Raw genomic sequence first — 24,731 nt, 5'->3', positions numbered from 1 at the left:
TCAAGGGGCGTACAATCTAAGGTCCCTAACTCACATTCACATACTAGGGCCAATTTACCTGCCAGCATGTCTTTGGAGTATAGGAGGAAACTGGAGTACCCGGAGGAAACCCACACAGTCACACGAAGAACATGCAAACTCCAGGCAGGTGGTGCTGTGGTTGGGATTTAAACCAACAACCCTAATACTGCCGGGTGGAAGTGCTAACCGTTTGGCCACTGTGCTGCCCGGTTTGTGTAGCGCTTTACAAAGTGAAGGCAGACATTACAGTTACAATACAATTTGGTCCAAGAGGAAACAGAGGGCCCGGCTCGTTGGGGCTTACAATCTAGGAACAGGGGCGGACTGACCATTTGGAAACTCGGGCACTGCCCGAGGGCCCGGGGTCAGTAGGTGGCCCCATGAGATTCCCTTGGTACCTTTTTCATAGGCTTTTTTGAGTTTGGGAAAGGACACAGGGGCCCCATGATCCCCTATTGCCCGGGGGCCCCATGAGTTGTCAGTCTGCCCCTGGTCCAATCACAGGCTGGGGGGAGGGGGATCTTGGACCTGGCTGCATTGCTTAACTGTAGCGTTGTCTACAATGAAGTCTAGGATTTTGTTATGTGGTCTGACACAGGGGCCCCATGATCCCCTATTGCCCGAGGGCCCCATGAGTTGTCAGTCCGCCCCTGTGTAGGAATATGTGCTGAATGCTACAAAAATATATTTATTTATATGTAATATATTTACATTATATATAAAAGGTATATTTTAGATTTAAATATTATTTCAAATGTATTTATTTTAAAGGGAAGCAGCATAAGGCTGGCCTTACATTATTTATTTCAGGTACTTATATAGTTTAAATTTTTGCAGCACTTTACATATATATTGTACATTCACATCAGTCCCTAACCCTCAAGGGGCGTACAATCTAAGGTCCCTAACTCACATTCATACATACACATACTAGGGTCAATTAACCTACCAGCATGTCTGTGGAGTGGGGGCAGAAACCCACACAGGCACAGGGAGAACATACAAACTCCAGGCAGGTGGTGCCGTGGTTTGGATTTGAACCAATGACCCTAGTACTGCCAGGGGGAAGTGATAACTATTTAGCCACTGTGCTGCCTAGATTGTGTAGCACTTTACAAAATGAAGGCAGACATTACAGTCAATACAATTTGGTAGAAGAGGAAACAGAGGGCCCGGCTCGTTAAAGTTTACAATTTAGGAATATGTGCCGAACGCTCCGAAAAAAAAATCGCTCCTCTACGCACAAGCATCGATGTAAATGGGCCCTTAGGGTAAACTCTTCTCCCAGGCAGTGAGAGGGTTAACCATCATTTGCGCCTCTCCGGTTCAGAATATGACAGCGGCGTTCTTGGCAGTGGCAACTTTCCATCTATATCTCGTCAATAACATGTTTGCTATAGCTCGGCGCTCTCTCCGAGGGTTCTCATACACCATATGCTGAGACTGCGGGGGAGTGCGATGATAAAAAGGTCCCTCGCACTAAGTACCTCTGCCATCTGCTCGGTAATAGAAGGGGCGGGAGCGTGCGATTGGCGCAACCAATCGGCGCAACGCTCCCTACACTAAAGTCCCAGCCAGACAGGTGATTTATCATTTTACAAGCCTGCTTGGTAAACAGCAGTAAGCCAGCCAATGTGTTCATGTCTTTACAGAGCTTATCTGCTATGGGGAAAGGGAGAAAATGAAAAGTGATGTATTCCATGTCAATATTTCTGCAAAGAGCGACTTCAGAACTTCTTCTTTTCTCACCCATAAATGCTTTTGTTAGGTTTTTAAAGTGGAACTGCACTGTATCTGAGCACCACAAACCAAAAATGCTGTATAATTCATTGTTAATATTCAAAGCAAACTCCTCTATGCATGCTTTATTTTGCGAGAAATAATTTTGAAAATCACCCTCTGGCATTTCTGGCAGTGGCCATCTTAAGTAAGGGCAGAAGATTCATGTAGCAGTCACTTCCTGGAATCCATCTGTCCTTAGCTTAAAGCAGAGCTCCACCCAAAAGGGGAAGTTCCGCTTTAAGGACTGCTCCCCTGCTCCCCATTAAGGATTGGCACCTTTGGGGGGCAGGGGGGGAGCAGGTACCCGAATTTGACAGGTACCCGCTCCCACTTCTGTGATCGGAAGTGGTAGGTGTCCTCCCTCCCTCCCTGTAGTCTTGTGGGACACGTGACAGGTCCCAGAAGACTACAGGACCATTCATGAAGTGCAGCGCTACTTGCGCATGTGCAGTGGGTACCTGGCTGTGTCCATACTGAAGATGCCAGCGCCTGGAATACAGGACGGCCGGTGAAACGGGCTGCAGGGGACACACCGTGGGACCGAGGGACAGGTAAGTGGCTGTTTTTTAAAAGTCAGCAGCTACAGTTTTTGTAGCTGCTGACTTTTATTTTTCAATAGGTTGAGTGGAACTCCGCTTTAAGCATTAGCTGAGTAGAAAACCCTCCCTCCCCTCCTGAAGACTTCTGAGATGTATAATATCAATTGCCTAGGCATGGAAACCAGAAAGTAACTGAAGAAATGCAGAAAAAAGGTCCAACAATTACATATGATATGCTTTCCTATCTATTTACTAATGCTAGCAGCATAAGGATTAGAAATAGTCAATGTTGAATGAGAGAGTGACGTTCCGCTTTAAATATTTGCAAAAATATATTCTCTCTTTGTTTGTTTTCTTTTTTTTATTACTCTATGTCACGTATCACACTTGTCTTGCTGGAAATGTTTAAAGTCTAAGTCCAGGGAGACTTAAAAAACACCCGTGAATACAGTTACAAAGAAAAAAACTGTGAAAAATAAAAATAAAAAAGGTGTGTAATTTGCAAGAGTGTATTCTACCTCCTTTTTTCAGTATGCCATATTCCACACTTATCTTGTTGAAAATGTTTACAAAAAAAATCCAGCCACATTAAAAAAGATTAACAGTAAGAAAGAAAAAAAAACTGTGAAGAATAAAAAAGATGTGTATGCGGATATACTGCATAGATAGAAATAATAATAAAACAACCATATGATAATGATAGTGTATAAAATAGTAGTAATAATTTATTAATGATTTAATTTATCAATAAATTAATAAAATAATTTATTTTATATATACATATATATATATATATATATATACATTGGATTCAGGTGTTCCCATCACCTCCATGGCCGCAGATGTATAAAATCAAGCCCCTAGGCATGCAGACTGCTTCTACAAACATTTGTCAAAGAATGGGTCATTCCCAGGAGCTCAGTGAATTCAAGCGTGGTACCATGATAAGTTGCCACCTGTGCAATAAGTCCATCCGTGACATTTCCTGGCTACTAAATATTCCACGGTCAACTGTTAGGGGTATTATAACAAAGTGGAAGCAACTGGGAACAACAACAACTCAGCCACCAAGTGGTAGGCCACGTAAAATGACAGGGGAGGGGGGTCAAACGCATGCTGAAGCGCACAGTGCGCAGAAATTGCCAACTGTCGGCAGAGTCAATAGCTAAAGACCTCCAGACTTTGTGTGGCCTTCAGATTAGTACAACAACAGTGCATAGAGAGCTTCTTGGAATGGGTTTCCATGGCCGAGCAGCTGCACCCAAGCCTTACATCATCAAGTGCAATGCAAAGCGTCGGATGCCGTGGTGTAAAGCACTCTAGAGCAGTGGAGAAGCGTCTTCTGGAGTGACCAATTACACTTCTCTGTCTGGCAATCTGATGGATGTATCTGGGTTTGGCGGTTGCCAGAAGAACGCTACTTGCCTGACTGCATTGTGCCAAGTGTGAAGTTTGGTGGAGGGGGGATTATGGTGTGAGGTTGTTTTTCAGGGGTTGGGCTTGGCCCCTTAGTTCTAGTGAAGGGAACTCTTAAGGCACCAGCCTACCAAGACTTTTTGGACAATTTCATGCTCCCAACTTTGTGGGAAGAGTTTGGGGATGGCCCCTTCCTGTTCCAACATGACTGCGCACCAGTGCACAAAGCAAGGTCCATAAAGATATGGAGGAGTGAGTTTGGGGTGGAGGAACTTGACTGGCCTGCACAGAGTCCTGACCTCAAGCCCATAGAATACCTTCGGAGACTGTGAGCCAGGCCTTCTTATCCGACATCAGTGCCTGACCTCACAAGTGTGCTTCTGGAAGAATGGTCAAACCTTCCCATAGACACCCTCCTAAACCTTGTGGACGGCCTTCCCAGAAGAGTTGAAGCTGTTATAGCTGCAAAGGGCGGGGCCAACTCAATATTGAACCCTATGGACCAAGACTGGGATGCCATTAAAGTTCATGTGCGTGTAAAGACAGGAGTCCCTATACTTTTGGCAATATAGTGTTTATATAAATATATATATATATATATATATATCCGGAAAAATATTAACTTATATATACAGTATATAAAATAAAAGAAACATGAATTTCAGGTCACAGTAATGATACTGGATGATCTGAATGACATTTGCATTTACTAAGCAAGCATCAAATGCTCATGTAAAGTGAAGGCAATGTCATTTGAATTTTTAGTGATTGCAAACCTGTGAAGAAGTTGCTGTTCTGCTAATTTGTGCCCTCTTCAGTCTGGCTCAATGTTATGCTTAAAATTCACGCAAAGTGTTTTTTCTTTTTCCCCTGCGGAGATTGCAATGTACATTAGTATTGGAAGGGAAATAAAGTTCTCCTAAAATAAAACACAAGTTTGCATTGAGCTTTACCATCCAGTTATGGTACAGAAAAGTTGCACTAAGGGGGGTATCCTTTTAATTAGGATACTTTTGTTGATTATATTTCGGGGGTGGAGTGCACAAATAAATGTTTGTAGAAAAGCAAATACAGGAAAATGTTTTCAAATTTTTTAAATTTTTTCTTTCCCAATGAAACAGTAAAAGGTATAATGTGTGGAACCAAGACATTGCCAAAATGGAAAGAAAGTAAATACTTAGGGACGTGGTTAAACTGGATATTATTTTATTATAAGAAACTAGTAAAATATTAATATTAAATCCTGTTTTTAACTGGTTGACTGTTTTACCTTCTCTAGTTCCAATGGAGGAGCAGTTAAAGCTAAAGATTAATCTGGCCTTCCTTAATATTGCTGATGCTTGACAAAAAAATTCCCAGCCCTTTTCTCTAGCCCCCTTGTTACATAAAGTTGTTTTTTTTTAACCTCCCCTTCCCCTGCAAGTGCTGACTTACCTTTGGGGACAGCAATAGCTTCTAGTTCTGGGGTTGCATCAGCAGTCCATTACCATACCATAGACTTGATTTGGAATTAGTCCCTGTAATATGGGTACGTCATGTCAAAATCTATAGGATGGCAGTGCACAGGCATGGGCAGTATGGCACTAAGTTTTTAAAGGCTGAGCTGCAGATAAAACACAAGGCCACCACCACTGAAAAAGATAAGTAAACACTTCTGGGGGTGCAAACACAACTGTATGTATAAAAAGGGCTGGAGATTTTTTTTCATGCATGTACATGTATTTTAAAATGTATTACATCATCATTATTATTATTATTTAGTAGAAAATTTTATTTCTTTGCTAACAGATGGACCCTATGGTCTGAGAGTGATTTCTGATAAGGGACTTAAAGTTGGAGAGGTCTTCACCATTGACATTGGAGAATCTGTTCGGTTTGACTGCTCGGCTGACTCCAACCCACCAAACACCTGTGCCTGGATCCAGAGGAGCAACAACTCCACTGAAATCATCAACTACGGACCCTACTTCAAACTTCTCTCCGACAAAGTCAGACAAAAGACTGTGGATTACCTGTGCCGGGCCTACAACAACATCACTGGCCGGGGAGAAGAGATGCAGTTCACCGTCATCATTACACCCATAGGTAGGAAACGTTTCGGGCCCTTTTATCCATGAGAAGAAGGAGAAAAAGCTACTACTCCTGATCAAGAGGGTTTAAAACCATCTATGTTGCCCCAAGCAGGCAGTTGACTTCTGGCGTTCATTTTCTAACTCAAAGCATGTGATTGAATGGTAAAGAGTCTGTTCACCCAAAAGTGATATTAAATAATTGCACTATTAGACACCTGGTAAGCTGAGACAGCCCCTATCTTTTCATATGTCTTGGTTACTTCAAGTGCAAGATCCTTTCCATAGTTCTTAGAATTGTTCCTGTCTATCTGGGAGTTTTGGGTATTCTCTCCCACCTTTGTGTGTTCCAGTTCCTCTGTTACATTAGCCATAATATGAAATACATTAAAAATAAAGCAGGATGAGTAGGATTCCCTCATAGTTACATAGTTAGTCTGGCTGAAAAAAGACAAAAGTCTATTCAGTTCAACCATTAAAAAAAAAAAGAAAAAATGTTATAATCCTATACCCACAGTTGATCGAAATCCTATACCCACAGTTGATTCAATTTGCTCCTGCAGGGAAAAAGATTTCTTCCAGATACCCCGAGAGACAATCGGATATTCCCTGGATCAACTTTACCTATAAATGTTAGTATCCAGTTATATTCTGTGTATCTAAGAAAGAATCCAGGACTTTTTTAAAGCAATCCACTGAGCTGGCCAGAACCAACTCTTGAGGGAGTCTATTCCACATTTTCACAGCTCTTACTGTGAAGAAACCTTTCCGTGTTTGGAGATTCAATTTCTTTTCCTCCAGACGTAAAGAGTGCCCCCTTGTCCTCTGTGATGACCTCAGGATGAATAACTCTACACCGAGTTCACTATATGAATCACTGATGTATTTATACATGGAGATCATATCCCCCCTTATGTATTATACATGGAGATCATATCCCCCCTTATGTATTATACATGGAGATCATATCCCCCCTTATGTATTATACATGGTGATCATATCCCTCCTTATGTATTATACATGGAGATCATATCCCCACTTATGTATTATACATGGAGATCATATCCCCCCTTATGTATTATACATGGAGATCATATCCCCCCCTTATGTATTATACATGGAGATCATATCCCCCCCTTATGTATTATACATGGAGATCATATCCCCCCTTATGTATTATACATGTTGATCATATCCCCCCTTATGTATTATACATGGAGATCATATCCCCCCTTATGTATTATACATGGTGATCATATCCCTCCTTATGTATTATACATGGAGATCACATCCCCCCTTATGTATTATACATGTTGATCATATCCCCCCTTATGTATTATACATGGTGATCATATCCCCCCTTATGTATTATACATGGAGATCATATCCCCCCTTATGTATTATACATGTTGATCATATCCCCCCTTATGTATTATACATGGAGATCATATCCCCCCTTATGTATTATACATGGTGATCATATCCCCTCTTATGTATTATACATGGAGATCATATCCCCCCTTATGTATTATACATGGAGATCATATCCCCCCTTATGTATTATACATGGAGATCATATCCCCCTTATGTATTATACATGTTGATCATATCCCCCCTTATGTATTATACATGGAGATCATATCCCCCCTTATGTATTATACATGGTGATCATATCCCCTCTTATGTATTATACATGGAGATCATATCCCCCCTTATGTATTTATACATGGAGATCATATCCCCCTTATGTATTATACATGGAGATCATATCCCCCCCTTATGTATTATACATGATGATCATATCCCCCCTTAATCTCCTCTTCTCAAGAGAGAATAAATTCAGTTCCTCTAATCTTTCCTCATAGCTGATCTCCTCCATCCTCCTCTTACCAGTTTGGTTGCCCTTCTCTGTACTTTCTCCAGTTCCCCAATGTTCTTTTTGTGAATTGGTGCCCAAAACTGAACTGCATATTCCAGATGAGGCATTACTAATGATTTGTACCGGGGGAAATGATATCTCTCTCTCTGCAGTCTATACCTCTCTCATAATGGACACAAGTGTACATATCCACAGGGATTTCACCAATCGAGCCTCCAAGAGGTATAAGAAACTGTTGAGCGGTTTAAAGCCCAACACAAGGCAAAACATTATTTAGTTTTGGTTGGAGTATGGAAAGGTTGAAACCACAGATCAGAGTTAAAGTGTTTTTCAAGCCTAAACATTTTTTACCTTAATGCCTTCCCTGTTTTAAAGGATAGGTTCACCCTTGGGAACATGGTACATGTTCAACCAGTTTTTTAGGGTGGAACATGTAACATGTTCCGATAGCTGCAGCCACCGCCTGCCATCCCCCCTCCTTCTGACAGATAGTATGGGGAGACGTCTCCCTGTACTATCTGTCAAATATTAAAACAGTGAGACTGTGCGGATCTCCGCCCACACAGCCACATCATTCATTCATGGACGTCAGTGAATGAACGAACTGCAAGTTCCTACAGCCTTAGTGGCTGTCGGCTTGTAGTTTTCAATGAACTACTATGGCGCTCCACAGTGCCGTGGTAGTTCATTAAAGCTTCCTGTCAAAATATCTGTTTGCTTGTACATCCCTTACGGCAAGCAAATATTCTGACAGGTCTGCAGGAGACCTGCATGGCATCAGCGAATTACTGATCACTGGTGCAATGCTTTTTAAGGCCTCTGCAGACAAAAATAATAAATGCACATTTTTTTACCTGCATAAAAATGTGCTTTTATTATTTTTGTCTAAAAGGTGAACTTATCCTTTAAGGTAAAAAATGTTTAGGTAGCAGTATGCCCCCTTAACCTCCCCTTATACTTACCTGAGTCTTCCTTTGATCCAGAGTTGTGCCTGTCGTTAGTGGCTCTGCCCACCCTTATAGGCTTTGCTTGGGCAGCTGGAGCCATTGGCTCCTGTTGTGGTCAGTCAAATCCTGTGATGAGACAGTGAGGGTGGGGGGGCGAGCAGTGCTGTCTGTGTCTATGGACATTGACAGCGTGGCTCTGGAGTGAGTCTACAGGAGTGCCGCCTTAGCAAGTGGCTGGCTATGGGGAACACCAAGAAGAGAAGGAGCCAGGAGTGCCAGCGGGGGGAACTGAAAAGAGGATATTCAGAGCCCCTCTGTGCAATTCTATTGTACACAGCAGGTAAGTATAAAACTGTTTGTTATTTTAGAAAAAAAAATTTACAAACACTTTAAATGCTATTTGTGTTTTTGTTGTTGAGATGTTTGTGTCAGGTTTAGGGCCAATTTAAAGATATTTCCATTCACACCTGAGAAAGAAGTGGGGGAGAAGCTTCAGGAGTAGGAACATGTTACATGTTCCAAACTAAAAATGGGTGGAACATGTAACATGTTCCCAAAGGTGAACTTATCCTTTAAAAGAACCTTACAATAAAAAAAAAGGGTTCCTATTTAATCCATTTATAAAGTGGGAGAGCTCAGTGGGTACATCCAAGGCACCATCCCTTAACCCCTTCCCATTGTCTGCCTCCTGGTGCTTTAACAGTTCTAAAAGCCAGGAGGCAGGCATTCGGTTCATGTGAAAACTGTGATTGGCTGTCACAAGTGTGCATCAGGATTGTACCAATCCCCTCCGGCTACTACGCTGGGAGCATGTCTCAGCACAGTAAGTTGCTTACACCGGGCCGTATATATGCTGCCACTCAGTGCTAAGGCCCACCAGAGAGGCCACAAATACAACCAGAGAGAAGTGGTTACATGTTCAATAATGTGATTAAAAAAAAGTTTCCAATCGACCAATAGGAAGACTGAAATACGGAGATTTTAGATGTGCCAAAGATCCCAATTCCCATAAAATAAAAGCTTTATTAGTACATAGAAATACAGTTAAAAACCATTTGCATCAGAAAATGCAAATATATTGGACATTCTACAAACTGTCGTGGATTCACATTCAGGCTTCTTCATCAGGATCCACTTGCTTGTAAAATATTGGGATATGGTAACTGACAAACAATATAAATAAACAAAGAATCACAAGATATTCAAAATTATATGACAGCCCCAGTGAGGGGGTAAAAATCACAAAAGAAAGATACAAAATGGAAAAACATTGATAATAAAGTAATACTGCTGGACTTCATGAAAGGTGGACAAGGGAGAGAGGGAAGAATATAGGGAAAATACCTCTCCAAGAGGGAAAACAAATCACAGACTAAGGGGGGACAAAAACAGGAAAGAAGATGGGGCACACACCAAATCTTACTGAAATATCAAGCTAAAAAGTCCTAAAAACAGACCAGGACACAACAGAACAAGATGACCCAATGCACGGCTACCTACACAAAACGTTGAAAAATACAAAATAAAAAAAAAAATCAATTAACACTCAACATTTCACAAAGTAATTTCTATAGATTAAAATAGAAAATGTAGACACAGTAAAATTGTGGGCACAATCTTAAGAAACGTAAGTAATGCTGGACGGGGACACCAAGAAATACTGGAACCTTCAAAAAGAAAAAAAAAACCCACATGGAAGAAAAATATGTTTGAAACATATTTTAAAAATATTCTTCCCAAATATATTGACATATATTTGAAATACTAAAATTTTGGCCATATTCAATATATTTCAAAATATAGTTAAATATATATATATATATATATATATATATATATATACTGCATGTTGAAATGAATTTTTATTAGAAAATATATGAAAAATAATTTTAAAAATAAATTTCAAATATATTGTATGTCTTTAACCACTTGAGCTCCAGAGGATTTACCCCCCTTAATGACCAGGCCTCTTTTTGCTACTCGGCGCTGCACTAATTCAACTGATAATTGCGCGGTCATGCAATGCTGCACCCAAAAAAATTTACGTCCTTTTTTTCACACAAATAGAGCTTTCTTGTGGTGTAATTTTATCACCTGTGCGCTTTTTATTTTTCACGCTATAAACAAAAAAAGGCCAAAAATTTTGAAGAAAAACAATATTTTTTACTTTCAGCTATAAAAAATATATAGTAAACACAAAGTTGGTTACACATTTAGGCCAAAATGTATTCTGCTACATGTTTTTGGTAAAAAAAATCCCAATAAGTGTATATTGATTGCTTTTTGTGGAAGTTATAGCGTCTACAAACTATGGTATAAATACTGCAATTTACGCCATTTTTCTGCTATACAGCGCTGCGCTAGTTTAACGGACAATTGCGCGGTCATGCAATACGGTACATAAATGAAATTTACATCCTTTTTTTCCCCACAAGTTGAGCTTTCTTTCGGTGGTATTTGATCCCCTGTGCGGTTTTTATTTTTTGTGCTATAAAAAAAAGGCTGACAATTTTGAGGAAAAAAAACAATATTTTGTACTTTTTGCTATAAAACATGTCCAGTAAAAAAAATGCAAAAATCAAATTTAGTCATAAATTTCTGCCAAAATGCATTCTGCGACATGTCTTTGCTAAAAAAAAAACCCAATACGTGTAAATGAATTGGTTTACGTGAAAGTTATAGCGTTTACAAATGGCGGGAAAGATACTGGGATTTTTAGGTTTTTTTTATACTAATAATGGCGGTGATCAGCGAATTATGGCGGCGATCAGGGACTTATGGCGGGACTGCGGCGGACATTCTGACATTGGGGGTACTGACTTGGGGTCACTGACATCCCCAAAAACACTAATACAGTGATCAGTGCAAAAAACAAACCACTGACACTGTACCAATGGCAATGGGGAGGAAGGGGTTAACTTTATTTTGCAGGGAAGGGTTATAGGAGTGAGGGGAGTGTTTTACTAGGGGGCGGGGGCGTGTACTGGACAGGACAAGGCTGATCGAGAAAGAGAAACTGTTCTTTCTTGATCAGCTCATCCTCGAGCTGACAGGGAACTGACAGACAGCACAGCTACTGCAGCTGTGCTGCCTGTCACTGTTTGCCTCCGATCGCCGGGAAACAGCCGCTAAGGATTGGCTCACATCTGCGGCGGTGATCGGCGGGACAGATAGGGCGGCAGCGCGCCTCGCGCGCGCCCCCTATTTGTTTACAAAACACACGTTTTAAAACGTTTTGCCTGCGGGTGCCGCCCTGCCCCGTATATCTACAGTGGCTGGGCGGCATGCGGTTAAAAATACAAATCTACATTTTTAGAATGCATTTACAAATATATGTAGAATATATTTTAAAAAGATATATTTTGGAAAATATTTTTAATATATTATGTAATATATAAAAACGCATTTCAACATGCAGTGTGTGTGTGTGTGTGTATATATATATATATATATATATATATATATAAATATATATATATATATATATATATATAAATATATATATATATATATATATATATACTGTATGTTGAAATGTGTTTTTTATATATTTTTAATATATAAAAAAGTCATTTTAACATTTATTTTTACATATATTTGTAAATGCATTCCAAAGATGTAGATTTGTATTTTTAAAGACATACAGTATATTTGTATATATTTATAATGTATTTTTAAAAATATTTTTCTTATATTTTGTAATAAAAATGCATTTCAACATGCAGTATATTTATATATATTTATTGAAATATATTTTGAAATATATTGAATATGGCCAAAATTGTAGTATTTCAAATATATGTCAATATATTTGGGAAGAATATTTTTTAAATATATTTCAAATATATTTTTCTTCCACATGGGAATATACAACACTAATAACTCAAGGCAGCAATTGACCCAAAAAGAAGGGGGCAGGGGAAAGAGGGGGGGAAGAGAGGAAGTTTACCACATGCTGACTGCAAGTGGAAAATATGAGTTTCATATTTACTTGATTACAAAAAAAAATAAAAATAACAGTGCTTAACATAATAAAATGTGAAAAGTAAAATGTGTTCCCTTTAAAAAACAACACACATTGTTAAAACTGAAAAAAAAAAAACCACACTGCGGTCATATAGGCCGCTGTTTTCCCTAAAACACTCCATCTGTGGTGCTTTGTATTGTGACAAAGTGCCAGTCCTACCCGATGCTTATCGGCTGTCGTCCTGATATTTCTGGTATAGAATGTGTAATGTAGGTTACAGCAGCATTCCTTGCAGGCAGAATATGTTACATGAGAACAGAAGTGTCACCACGAGTTGTAAAAACAAGAAAATGTTACATTAGGACACAAAGTTTCACTTGGAAGATGTAGGTCAGCGAATGTTAGATATTTAGAGATGTATAGAGATAATTCATGTGTTACAAATACAAACACAGGCTCTAAATGACATGAATGTGGGACAGACTAAAACATTTAATGTGAAAATGGCTTAATGTAGCTTAACGTGTAATAAACTGTCTAAATCTTAATCAATTGACTTAAACCTTTGCACAGCCCAAGTTCTCAATGTCCCAAACATGTCCTAGAAGTTTCATAGATTTCGGCCTTCCAAAAAGAAAATGGGGGACATTAAGCTTGTTTTTTGGGGAGCTTAATGTAGCTTAATGTACAAAAAACAACTTAGATGTTTACCAATCTCTCCCAAACTTCACACATTAGAAGACCCTATCTATGGCAACATATTCTGAAAATTTCAGGTCATTTGGTAAAGTTATTCACATTTAGCTATATTTGACAGTGCTAAAACATTTAATGTGAACAGCTTAATGTAAAAAGAGCTTAACGTACCATAATGTGCCTAAACCTCAATCAATTGACTTGAAACTTTGCACAGCCCAAGTTCTCAACTTACCAAACATGTCCTAGAAGTTTCATAGATGTCAGCCTTCCAGAAAGAAAAGGGGGGGTATTAAGCTTGTTTTTTGGGGAGCTTAATGTAGCTTAATGTACAAAAAAGAGCTTAGATGTATACCAATTTCCCCCAAACTTCAAACAATACAAGACTCTATTTATGTCAACATATTCTGAAAATTTCAGGTCATTTGGTAAATCACACCAAAAGTTATTCACATTAAGCTATATTTGACAGTGCTAAAACATTTAATGTGAAGAGCTTAATGTAAAAAGAGCTTAACGTACCATAATGTGCCTAAACCGCAATCAATTGACTTGAAACTTTGCACAGCCCAAGTTCTCAACTTACCAAACATGTCCTAGAAGTTTCATAGATTTCAGCCTTCCAGAAAGAAAATGGGGGACATTAAGCTTGTTTTTTGGGGAGCTTAATGTGGCTTAACATACAAAAAAGAGCTTAGATGTCTACCAATCTCTCCCAAACTTCACACATTAGAAGACCCTATCTATGGCAACATATTCTGAAAATTTCAGGTCATTTAGTAAATCACATCAAAAGTTATTCACATTAAGCTATATTTTACAGTGCTAAAACATTTAATGTGAACAGCTTAATGTAAAAAGAGCTTAACGTACCATAATGTGCCTAAATATCAATCTATTGACTTGAAACTTTGCACAGAGCAAGTTCTAAATGTCCCAAACATGTCCAAGAAGTTTCATAGATTTTCAACTTCCACAAAGAAAATGGGGGACATTAAGCTTGTTTTTTGGGGAGCTTAATGTAGCTTAACGTACAAAAAAGAGCTTAGATGTTGACCAATTTCCCCCAAACTTCAAACAATACAAGACTCTATCTATGTCAACATATTCTGAAAATTTCAGGTCATTTGGTAAATCATACCAAAAGTTATTCACATTAAGCTATATTTTACAGTGCTAAAACATTTAATGTGAAGAGCTTAATGTAAAAAGAGCTTAACGTACCATAATGTGCCTAAACATCAATCAATTGACTTGAAACTTTGCACAGCCCAAGTTCTCAACTTACCAAACATGTCCTAGAAGTTTCATAGATCTTGAACTTCCACAAAGAAAATGGGGGACATTAAGCTTGTTTTTTGGGGGGCTTAATTTGGCTTAACGTCCAAAAAAGAGCTTAGATGTTTACCAATTTCCCCCAAACTTCACAAAATACAAGAATCTACATCACGGGTACTGAATTAAAATTCATGGAGGTCCAGTTTTTAATCCTTTTTTTCTGCAGAGTTCCGAATCTCATTTTTATTCTATGACTCAGGTCATTAACGTCACAGACCCTTTTCAATTAATGTCCTCAGTCCCCCTTTTCCAATTACACCCCTCTATATATCACAACTCCCTTTAACATCAGAGCCCCCAACATTACAGCCACACTTACATCACATCCCCTTGCAATCATAACCCCATCACAGTCGCCTTTGAAATCACAACCCCCCACATAACAGCTCACCCCCTCTTGACATCACAGCCCTCCTCCTCACATCACAAACCCTTCACATCACAGCCCACCCATAATACAGCTCCCCCAACTTACATCACAGCCCGGCATATCACAGCTCCCCCTCCCGCATCACAGCTTCCCCTTCTCACATCACAGCCCCCCATACCACAGCTTCTCCCTCTCACATTATTGCCCCACTCTCACAAAGCTTTATATTACAGCCCCCCATATCACATATTCTCCCTATCACATCACAGCTCCCCAAGTATTACAATTCCCCTCTCTCACAGCCACTCATATCAGAGCTCACCCCTCACAGCTCCCTCCTCTCACTTCCCAGTCCCCCATATCACAGCTCCCTCTCTGACATCACAGACCCCCCCATAATCTCCCCCTAGCTTAACTCAGTGTTGTGGAGGGCTGGGAGAGTGGCAAGTTAGACTCTTCTTCTGGGTGCGCACACCTGCTGCTGCCACTAGGCTCCGTGCCTCCCGCCCTCCTCCTTACTGTGGGTTCAATGGTGGACGAGTACATTGGGGGGAAGAGGTTGGGCATACTCCTGTACACCTTACTTTCCTCCAACCCACTCTGCTGTGACTTCAACAGTGGTGGCAGGTGAGTGAATGTGGGGGGGGGGGATTCAGGTTCTCCTTGCTGTGGGTTCAGTGGCGACAAGTGTATTCAGGGGGAGGGGTCGGGCAACTGCTGCTCCCCCTGTAGACCTTTCATTCCTTCCGCCCGCTCTGCTGCGGTGGGCGGGTGCATGGGGGGTCCAGGTCCCCGTCCACCTTGCCATTTCTCCCACCCTCTGCAGGACAGTAATCCTTAACATCTGCAGTGGTGGGAGGAAATGAGTCCGCTCAGGCTGCTGGGTGGTACAGCTGAGGTCCAGACTGAACTATCACTTGGTCTGTGTACAGACCGCAGTCCGCCATTTAGTGAAGCCTGCTCTACATGTACCAACAAATTGTGAAAATTTCAGGTTGTTTCATAAAACATGCCAAAAGTTATTCAGAGAGGGAGGGAGAGGGAGAGAGAAAGAAGGGGGGGGGACTCTCAATGCCACTACATATCAAGGCTTGACTGGCTCCAATTGCTCAGCTCACAGCACAAGGAGACGAAGCAAAGTGATCACTAAAGCCTGTCAGCCTTTCCCGTACTCTCAGTTGTCAGTAAAGGCAGAGAAGGGCTGTTGGTGCAGAACAGCAGCGGAGGCAGAATTTTCATGGAGGATATTGCAGGTCTGCCAGTGTAGGATGTTCAGCTGCTTTCTCCAGCTGCTTGCTCTGCCCCCCCCCCCACCCATCTCTAGTTACACTCTCTTGTTCCTCCAGCTGCTTGCTCTGCCCCCCCCCCCCACCCATCTCTAGTTACACTCTCTTGTTCCTCCAGCTGCTTGCTCTGCCCCCCCCCACCCATCTCTAGTTACACTCTCTTGTTCCTCCAGCTGCTTGCTCTGCCCCCCCCCACCCATCTCTAGTTACGCTCTCCTGTTCCTCCAGCTGCTTGCTCTGCCCCCCCCCATCTCTAGTTACACCCCCTTGTTCCTCCAGCACAGAATGCCATCCTCTGTTTCTCTCTTCCTGGCTCCCCTAATCACTCACAGCTCTCAGACTCTTCCATAGTCATGGTAAGCAGGGCAGACAATGGAGGAGGTGGAGCAGCTCAATAGAATAAAGTTGGAGCCTCCTGGCTGTGAATTCTGTGGCTTTGCATATACATCACTGGTTGCTAGATACCAGGCGGTCCTAGCAACCAGTGATTTCACTGGGGGACATTGGGCAGCGGCTACCAGAACCAGAAAGCTGGTCTTCCGAAAGCTGGTCTTTGGATGGTACAGCAAACAGAGGATTTTGAGCCAGCTGTTATGCTACCCCAATGTGCAGGCAGCATGGGTTACAGACTCCCTTGGATGCAGCCTTCAGAGCAGCCCAGGGGGGCTGTCATTCCTAGGACACCACCTCCATGGACGGTACAGACTGGCGGTCTGTGTATCCTGGTCCGCCCACTGCAACAAGCAGGGATGGAAATACATCCCTGCTTGCTGGAGAACAGAACTACAGATGGGATGTACCAAGACCAGTGTCTGTGGGAATAGGAGGCATAGCAGTGATCGGTCTTACTAGAACAACTACTCAGATAACAAGAATATGGATTACATATTCAGGGAAGGCAAGAGATAAGCAACAAGAACATGTAAAAAAAGTTTTTGCCCAGAGTTCTCCTTTAAATGTTAATAATCTTTAGTCTGTTTTACCAAACAACCTGAGATTGTTATAATATGTTGGCATAGATAGTCTTCTATTGTATACATTTTGAGGAAATTGGATAACATCCAAGCTCTCTTTTGTACTTTAAGCCACAATTAGTTCCCCTAAAAATAAGTACAGCACCCCCTTGACCCCCAGAGGCGTAGCATGGACCCTCAAAGGCAGGGAAGGATGACATCTTGTTTTCGTGCAGATCCTAGGCCTGTGAAGGGATGTGCGATCAAAGAAAAGTTAGGCGCCAGTCAGTTTAAGTACATCTTTGAATTCTTTATTGGGGAACTCCATAACTGGGAGATAGGACATAGGGTTTAGAACATTCATGTCAAAACTATATTAGAAAAGAACTTCAGACTCACCAGACCCTTTCAGTATTTCACAGTGCAGAATCCATAGGAGCACAAGCCGGCACTGGTTATTAGAGGAACAGCTAAATATGGATAGTCATGTGATCTTCAATAGGTCAGACAGACTTGCCCCTTAGGTCCATTCTAGTACCAGGTACCTCCAGTAGCCATCCAGCTTCTCTCATTTTCCTCCTCAATCAGCATGTGAGGCCCCATCTAGGCTTGAGGCCTAGTGAAACCTTTCCCGCACATAAGCATTACCTCCCCAGGCCAAGCCTGGAGGTAGACTGTACTAAGATTGAGCACATAGCAATTCTCATGAATATATACAGTGGATATAAAAAGTCGACATACCACTATTAAAAAAGTCAGGTTTCTGTGATGTAAGAAAATGAGACAAAGAAAAATAATTTCAGAAAAATTTCTACCTTTAATGTGACCTATAAACTGTACAACTCAGTTGAAAAACATATTGAAATCTTTTTGGTGGAGGGAAGTAAAAATAAAAGACTAAAATAATATGGTTGCATAAGTGTGCACCCCCTTAAACTAATACTTTGTTGAAGCACCTTTTCATGTTATTACATCACTCAGTATTTTTGGGTATGAGTCTATCAGCATGGCACATCTTGACTTGGCATTATTTGCCCACTCTTCCTTACAAAAACTCTTCAACTCTGTCAGATTGCGAGGGCATCTCCTGTGCACAGCCCTCTTCACATCACCCCACAGATTTTCAATCAGATTCAGGTCTGGGCTCTGGCTGGCCCATTCTAAAACTTTAATCATCTTCTGGTGAAGCCATTCCTTTGTTGATTTGGATGGATGCTTTGGGTGGTTGTCATGCTGAAAGATGAAGTTCCTCTTCATGTTCAGCTTTCTAGCAGAAGCCTAAAGGTTTTGTGGCGATATTGACCGGTATTTGGAGCTTGGAAGAATGCACTTCCCAAGCATGCACCACAAGCCAGAAATCCCCAGTGATTAGCTGGTGAGCTACAAACACACACTCAAGTCAATTGATTGAGGTCAATTTTCAGAATATGTTGCCATAGATAGGGTCTTCTAATGTGTGAAGTTTGGGGGGAGATTGATCAACATCTAAGCTCTTTTTTGTATGTTAAGCTACATTACGCTCCCCAAAAAACAAGCTTAATGTCCCCCATTTTCTTTGTGGAAGTTCAAACTCTATGAAGCTTCTAGGACATGTTTGGGATGCTGAGAACTTGGGCTGTGCAAATTTTCAAGTCAATTGATTGAGGTTTAGGCACATTATGGTACGTTAAGCTCTTTTTACATTAAGCTCTTCACATTAAATGTTTTAGCACTGTCAAATATAGCTTAATGTGAATAACTTTTGGTGTGATTTACCAAATGACCTGAAATTTTCGGAATATGTTGACATAGATAGAGTCTTGTATTGTTTGAAGTTTGGGGGAAATTGGTCAACATCTAAGCTTTTTTTTGTACGTTAAGCTACATTAAGCTCCCCAAAAAACAAGCTTAACGTCCCCCATTTTCTTTGTGGAAGTTCAAAATCTATGAAACTTCTAGGACATGTTTGGGACATTGAGAACTTGGGCTGTGCAAAGTTGTTTCAAGTCAATTGATTGAGGTTTAGGCACATTATGGTACGTTAAGCTCTTTTTACATTAAGTTCTTCACATTAAATGTTTTAGCACTGTCAAATATAGCTTAATGTGAATAACTTTTGGTGTGATTTACCAAATGAACTGAAATTTTCAGAATATGTTGCCATAGATAGAGTCTTCAACTGTGTAAAGTTTGGGGGAGATTGGTAAACATCTAAGCTGTTTTTTGTACATTAAGCTACATTAAGCTCCCCAAAAAACAAGCTTAATGTCCCCCATTTTCTTTTTGGAAGGCTGACATCTATGAAACTTCTAGGACATGTTTGGGACGTTGAGAACTTGGGCTGTGCAAAGTTTCAAGTCAATTGATTAAGATTTAGACAGTTTATTACACGTTAAGCTACATTAAGCCATTTTCACATTAAATGTTTTAGTCTGTCCCCATGAATGTGTAGTAAAGGAGCAGCCTATTGCCTCTTCTCTTTAAATATCACATTCTGTTACCACTACACATGGAAATGGCTGCATTAAAAATGTATCTTTTTCTTATTTCATCAGATGGGAAACCGTTAAATATTCATTTTATATAATAATCCACATTGTGATAAGACTAATAACACCTCCGCCTGCTGGCTGGTCCATGCGGCTATACCAGACTTATATAGACTTTGTTATAGTGGGTATAGAAAAGAATCGCCCCTCTTCAACCACTTCCCCTCCAGAGGATTTTCCCCCCTTCCTGACCAGGCCATTTTTTGCTTTACGTCGCTGCATTACTTTAACTGACAATTGCGCGGTCATGCAACCCTGCGCTCAAATGAAATGTATGTAATTTTTCCCCACAAATAGAGCTTTCTTTTGGTGGTATTTGATCACCTCTGCGTTTTTTATTATTTGCGCTATAAATAAAAAAACATTGACAATTTATAAAAAAACAAAAAACTATATTTTTGACTTTTTGCTATAAATCATGTCCAGTAAAAAAAATTAAAAAAATCAAATTTTGTCATAAATTTAGACCAAAATGTATTCTGCTCCATGTCTTTGCTAAAACAAAAATCCCAACACGTGTAAATTAATTGGTTTACATGAACGTTATCCCGTATATATACTGGGATTGTTTTTTTTCTAGTAATGGCGGCGATCAGCAACTTATAGCAGGACTGCTGCGGGCATTCTGACACTGGGGGGGAACTGGCTTGGTGTCACAGTGACACCAATACAGTGATCAGTGCTAATAAAAAGCACTGACACTGTACTAATGGCACTGGACAGGAAGGGGTTAACATCTGGGGCGATCAAAGGGTTAACTGTATGCTGTGTGCTGTTTTACTATGAGGCTGTGTGTGTTTCACTGTAAGCACAGTGCTTTGTATGGCTCTGCTATGCAGAGCCATAAAAAGCAGTGTGCAGGAGCTGACAGGGGAGAGGTCTGTATTGTTTACATACAGGTCTCTCCCCTGTTGGAGATCCTCGGAGATCAGCAGATCCCAGCGGGGAATCACCGGCCTGGGACCTGGTGATTGACAGCCGAGGCCGCGATTGGTGGTGCAGGTGCAGCCCACGCGCCCCCCTACCCGGAACTGCAAAATTACGTACTGTATATATATGTGATTTTGCACACCTGTAGCAGTATTTCTGCTATAGGGCAGCGCGGAAGCAGTTAAAATAATCACATTGTGTTGCTTTGCAGCCTGAAATGAAGACAGATACTGTTTTTGTTTTATCCCGTTGTATTTACTCAGTGCAACTTATAACATCTAATTGAAAGATATAACAGCAACATATCAGAATTTAAAAAAAATAAATTAAAAAACAAAATCACTGAGTTGGAAAAAAAGATCACCTCCTCGTGACAGTATTTTATTGAACTGCCTTTTGCTTTAATTCCAGCCTTTAGTCTATTGGGATGTCTCTACTAACTTTGCACATCTAGACTTTGCAATATTTGGCCGCTCTTCTTTGCAGAACTGCTCAAGTTCAGTTCAATTTGATGGTGACCATTTGTGGACGGCAATCTTCAAGTCATTCCACATTCCAATGGGGTTTCAGTCTGGGCTCTGACTAGCCCATACAAGGACATGCACCTTTTTCTCCTTCCACCACTGCGTGGTCAGTTTTGCTGTGTGCTTTGGCTCATTATCACGTTGGAAGGTGAACCTTCTTCCCATTGACCACTCTCTGGTAGAGGGCAGCAGATGTTCCTGTAGAATTTGATGGTATTTTGCCCCATCCATTTTTCCTTCTATCCTGACAAGTGCTCCAGTCCTGGCTGCAGAGAACATGCCCTCCCCCCCACCCCCCCCCCCCCCCCATAACAGGATATTGGCACCTCCATGCTTTACTGTAGGAATGGTATTTTTTGGATGGTGAGCTGGATTGGATTTCCGTCAGATATACAGGTGAAACTTGAAAAATTTGAATATCGTGCAAAAGTTAATTAATTTCAGTAATGCAACTTAAAGGTGAAACTAATATATATGAGACTCATTACATGCAAAGCAAGATAGTTCAAGCTGTGATTTGTCATAATTGTGATGATTATGGCTTACAGCTCATGAAAACCCCAAATCCACAATCTCAGAAAATTAGAATATTACATGCAATCAATAAAACAAGGATTGTACATAGAACAATATCGGACCTCTGAAAAGTATAAGCATGCATATGTACTCAGTACTTGGTTTGGGCCCCTTTTGCAGCAATCACTGCCTCAATGCGGCGTGGCATGGAAGCTATCAGCCTGTGGCACTGCTGAGGTGTTATGGAAGACCAGGAAGCTTCAATAGCGGCCTTCAGCTCTTCTGCATTGTTTGGTCTCATGTCTCTCATCTTTCTCTTGGCAATGCCCCATAGATTCTCTATGGAGTTCAGGTCAGGCGAGTTTGCTGGACAATCAAGCACAGTAATCCCACGGTCATTGAACCAGATTTTGGGGCTTTTGGAAGTGTGGGCAGGTGCCAAGTCCTGCTGGAAAATGAAGTCAGCATCCCCATAAAGCTCGTCTGCGGAAAGAAGCATGAAGTGCTCCAAAATCTCCTGGTAGACGGCTGCATTGACCCTGGACTTAATGAAGCACAGTGGACCAACACCAGCAGATGACATGGCTCCCCAAATCAACACAGACTGTGGAAACTTCACACTGGACTTCAAGCATCTTGCAGTGTGTACCTCTCCATTCTTCCTCCATACTCGGGGTCCTTGGTTTGCAAATGAGATGCAAAAGTTGCTCTCATCAGAAAAGAGGACTTTGGACCACTGAGCAACAGACCAGGTCTGTTTTTCTTTAGCCCGGGTAAGACACTTCTGATGTTGTTTGTTGTTCAAGAGCGGCTTGACAAGAGGAATACAACATTTGTGGCCCATGTCCAGGATCCATCTGTGTGTGGTGGCTCTTGATGCACTGACTCCAGCCTCAGTCCACTTGTGAAAGTCCCCAACACTTTTGAATGGCCTTTTCCTGACAATCCTCTCCAGGCTGCGGTCATCCCTGTTGCTTATGCACCTTTTTCTTCCACACTTTTCCCTTCCACATAACTTTCTATTAATGTGCTTTGATACTGCACTTTCTGTCTCCGGTTGGTTCATGGTTCCTGACACATGCACATAATGACCACTCTTTGTCATAAATTCCTGCACCTGCTTCAGAGTTGCTGTAGGTCTCTTGGTAGCCTCTCTGAACAGTTTCCTCCTGGCTCTTTCAGTTTGGAGCGACGTCCTGATCCAGGGAGGGTCTGTGTTGTATCAAATACCTTTCACTTCTTAATAATAGACTTCACTGTGCGTCTAAGCATTGATAAAGCCTTTAAAATGTAAATTTTGTATCCATCTCCTGACTTGTGCCTGTCCACAACTTTATCCCAGAGGTCTTTTGACAGTGCCTTGACACTCATAGTTGATTGTTTGCTTCAGTTACACTACCAGGGACTGAAATGCTCCAGGAAAGCTCTTTCACGCTGAGCTAATCAAAATGACGACTGCTGATCACAGCTGAAAGTCAAATGGCTTTGTGTGCCATTGAGAAGGCAATTTGCTACACCTGATTGAGTTTATAAGTCATTTTTATGAGGGGGAGGGGGGTGATCATTTTTCCAACTTAGTCATTCTGTTTTTGTTTTGTTTGTTTTCTGATATGTTGGTCTTATATCTTTCACTTGGATGTTACAAGTTGCATTGAGTAAATACAGCTGGATAAAACCTAAAATGTGTCTGTCTTCATTCCAGGCTGCAAAGCAACAAAATGTGATTATTTTAAAGAAGGTGATTCTTTTCTATACCCACTGTATATAGCTTTGTTTGGTTAAAGTGGCCCTTCCATGAAAAATAGAAGGTCTGCTTTCATGCCAACCTCCCACCGCTCCAACAAAATCAGCAGTAAAAAAAACTTTAAACAATAAAGATTTAACAAAAAAAAAAAGAAAAAATGTTCACCTTGGTCCCGGCCTTCAGAAGGTTTGGGTGAAGGCAACTCCTGCTGCCCCCTGGAGACTCGAAATCCTGCAAGAATGCACTCCTGGGATGGAGGGTATTCTGATGGGATTTTGTGTGCCTGTAGGCAGGTCCAGTCTGTCTTCTTCACTGCAGGTGGCGCTCGACCGGAGCAGTACCTAGTAGTCTAGAGGAAGTCAGGAGAAACATGGTTGGATATGCTGCATCTAGATGACCCCTGGCAGCCATCTTGGGACATCAGAGCATTTACAAGTCCTTGTCCCTGGCTTTTGGAGCACATTTTGCCAAGTGGCTAGAGTAGGGAATGAGCAGCTTTCCCTCTCCCGCTGGGATTGTTTGCAGTTGGCCTTTTCTGCAAATCAAGTCCTGAGTTTGCCTGCAACCCCACATACTCAGCTACCCCAGGGGTCATCAGTAAGCTACATCAGGGTGGATTTACTAAAGGCAGATACTGTGCACTTTACAAGTGAAGTTGCACTCTGCAAGGGCATTAGCTCCAGAGCTTATTAAATGAAGTAAAACTTCATTTCGCAAAGAATACCCAATCACACGCAAGGAAAAGAAAAAAGAAAAACAGCATTTTTGCTTGCACATGATTGGATGATGGACGTTAGCAGAGCTTCTGCTCATTTACTAAACTCTGGAGCAAAAGCTTTTGCAGAGTGTAAGTGCACCTACAAAGTGCACAGTGTATTTGCCTTTAATAAATCAACCCCTATGATGTCATCCGTGCCTCCCAGAAGCTGGGACCATATTTTTTTTATCTTTTGGGGGTTTTTTTTGTCTTTTTTTATCTTATCACTTCAACTTCACTTTTAGCTGAAACAAACTGCTGGCATCTTATATTCTTCAGGGACTCCAGCTGTTAGATACTGTACAGCACGGGTGTCAAACTGGCAGCCCTCCGACTGTTGCCAAACTACAAGTCCCATGAGGCATTGCAAGATTGACAGTTACAAGCATGACTCCCAAAGGTAGAGGCGAGATGGGACTTGTGGTTTCGCTACAGCTGGAGGGTCACCAGTTTGACACCCCTGCTGTAA

General features: G+C 41.2%; 1 protein-coding gene across 2 annotated transcripts in view; it reads left to right on the top strand.

Annotated features, from left to right (window-relative positions):
- The window catches only part of HEPACAM2 (HEPACAM family member 2), a 179,015-nt gene that overhangs the window by 103,376 nt on the left and 50,908 nt on the right, over window positions 1-24,731 (top strand). For both annotated transcript variants that reach the window (XM_089692115.1, XM_089692116.1), the window contains exon 4: window positions 5,547-5,843. In XM_089692115.1, the coding sequence (XP_089548241.1) occupies window positions 5,547-5,843 (297 nt within the window). The remainder of the gene's footprint in view (window positions 1-5,546; window positions 5,844-24,731) is intronic.

This window comes from Staurois parvus, unplaced genomic scaffold, assembly GCF_062004578.1.
Source record: "Staurois parvus isolate SC_StPar_1 unplaced genomic scaffold, SC_StPar_1.0 ptg000576l, whole genome shotgun sequence".
Lineage (NCBI taxonomy): Eukaryota > Metazoa > Chordata > Amphibia > Anura > Ranidae > Staurois > Staurois parvus.
This window is presented reverse-complemented; position numbering and strand designations above follow the sequence as displayed.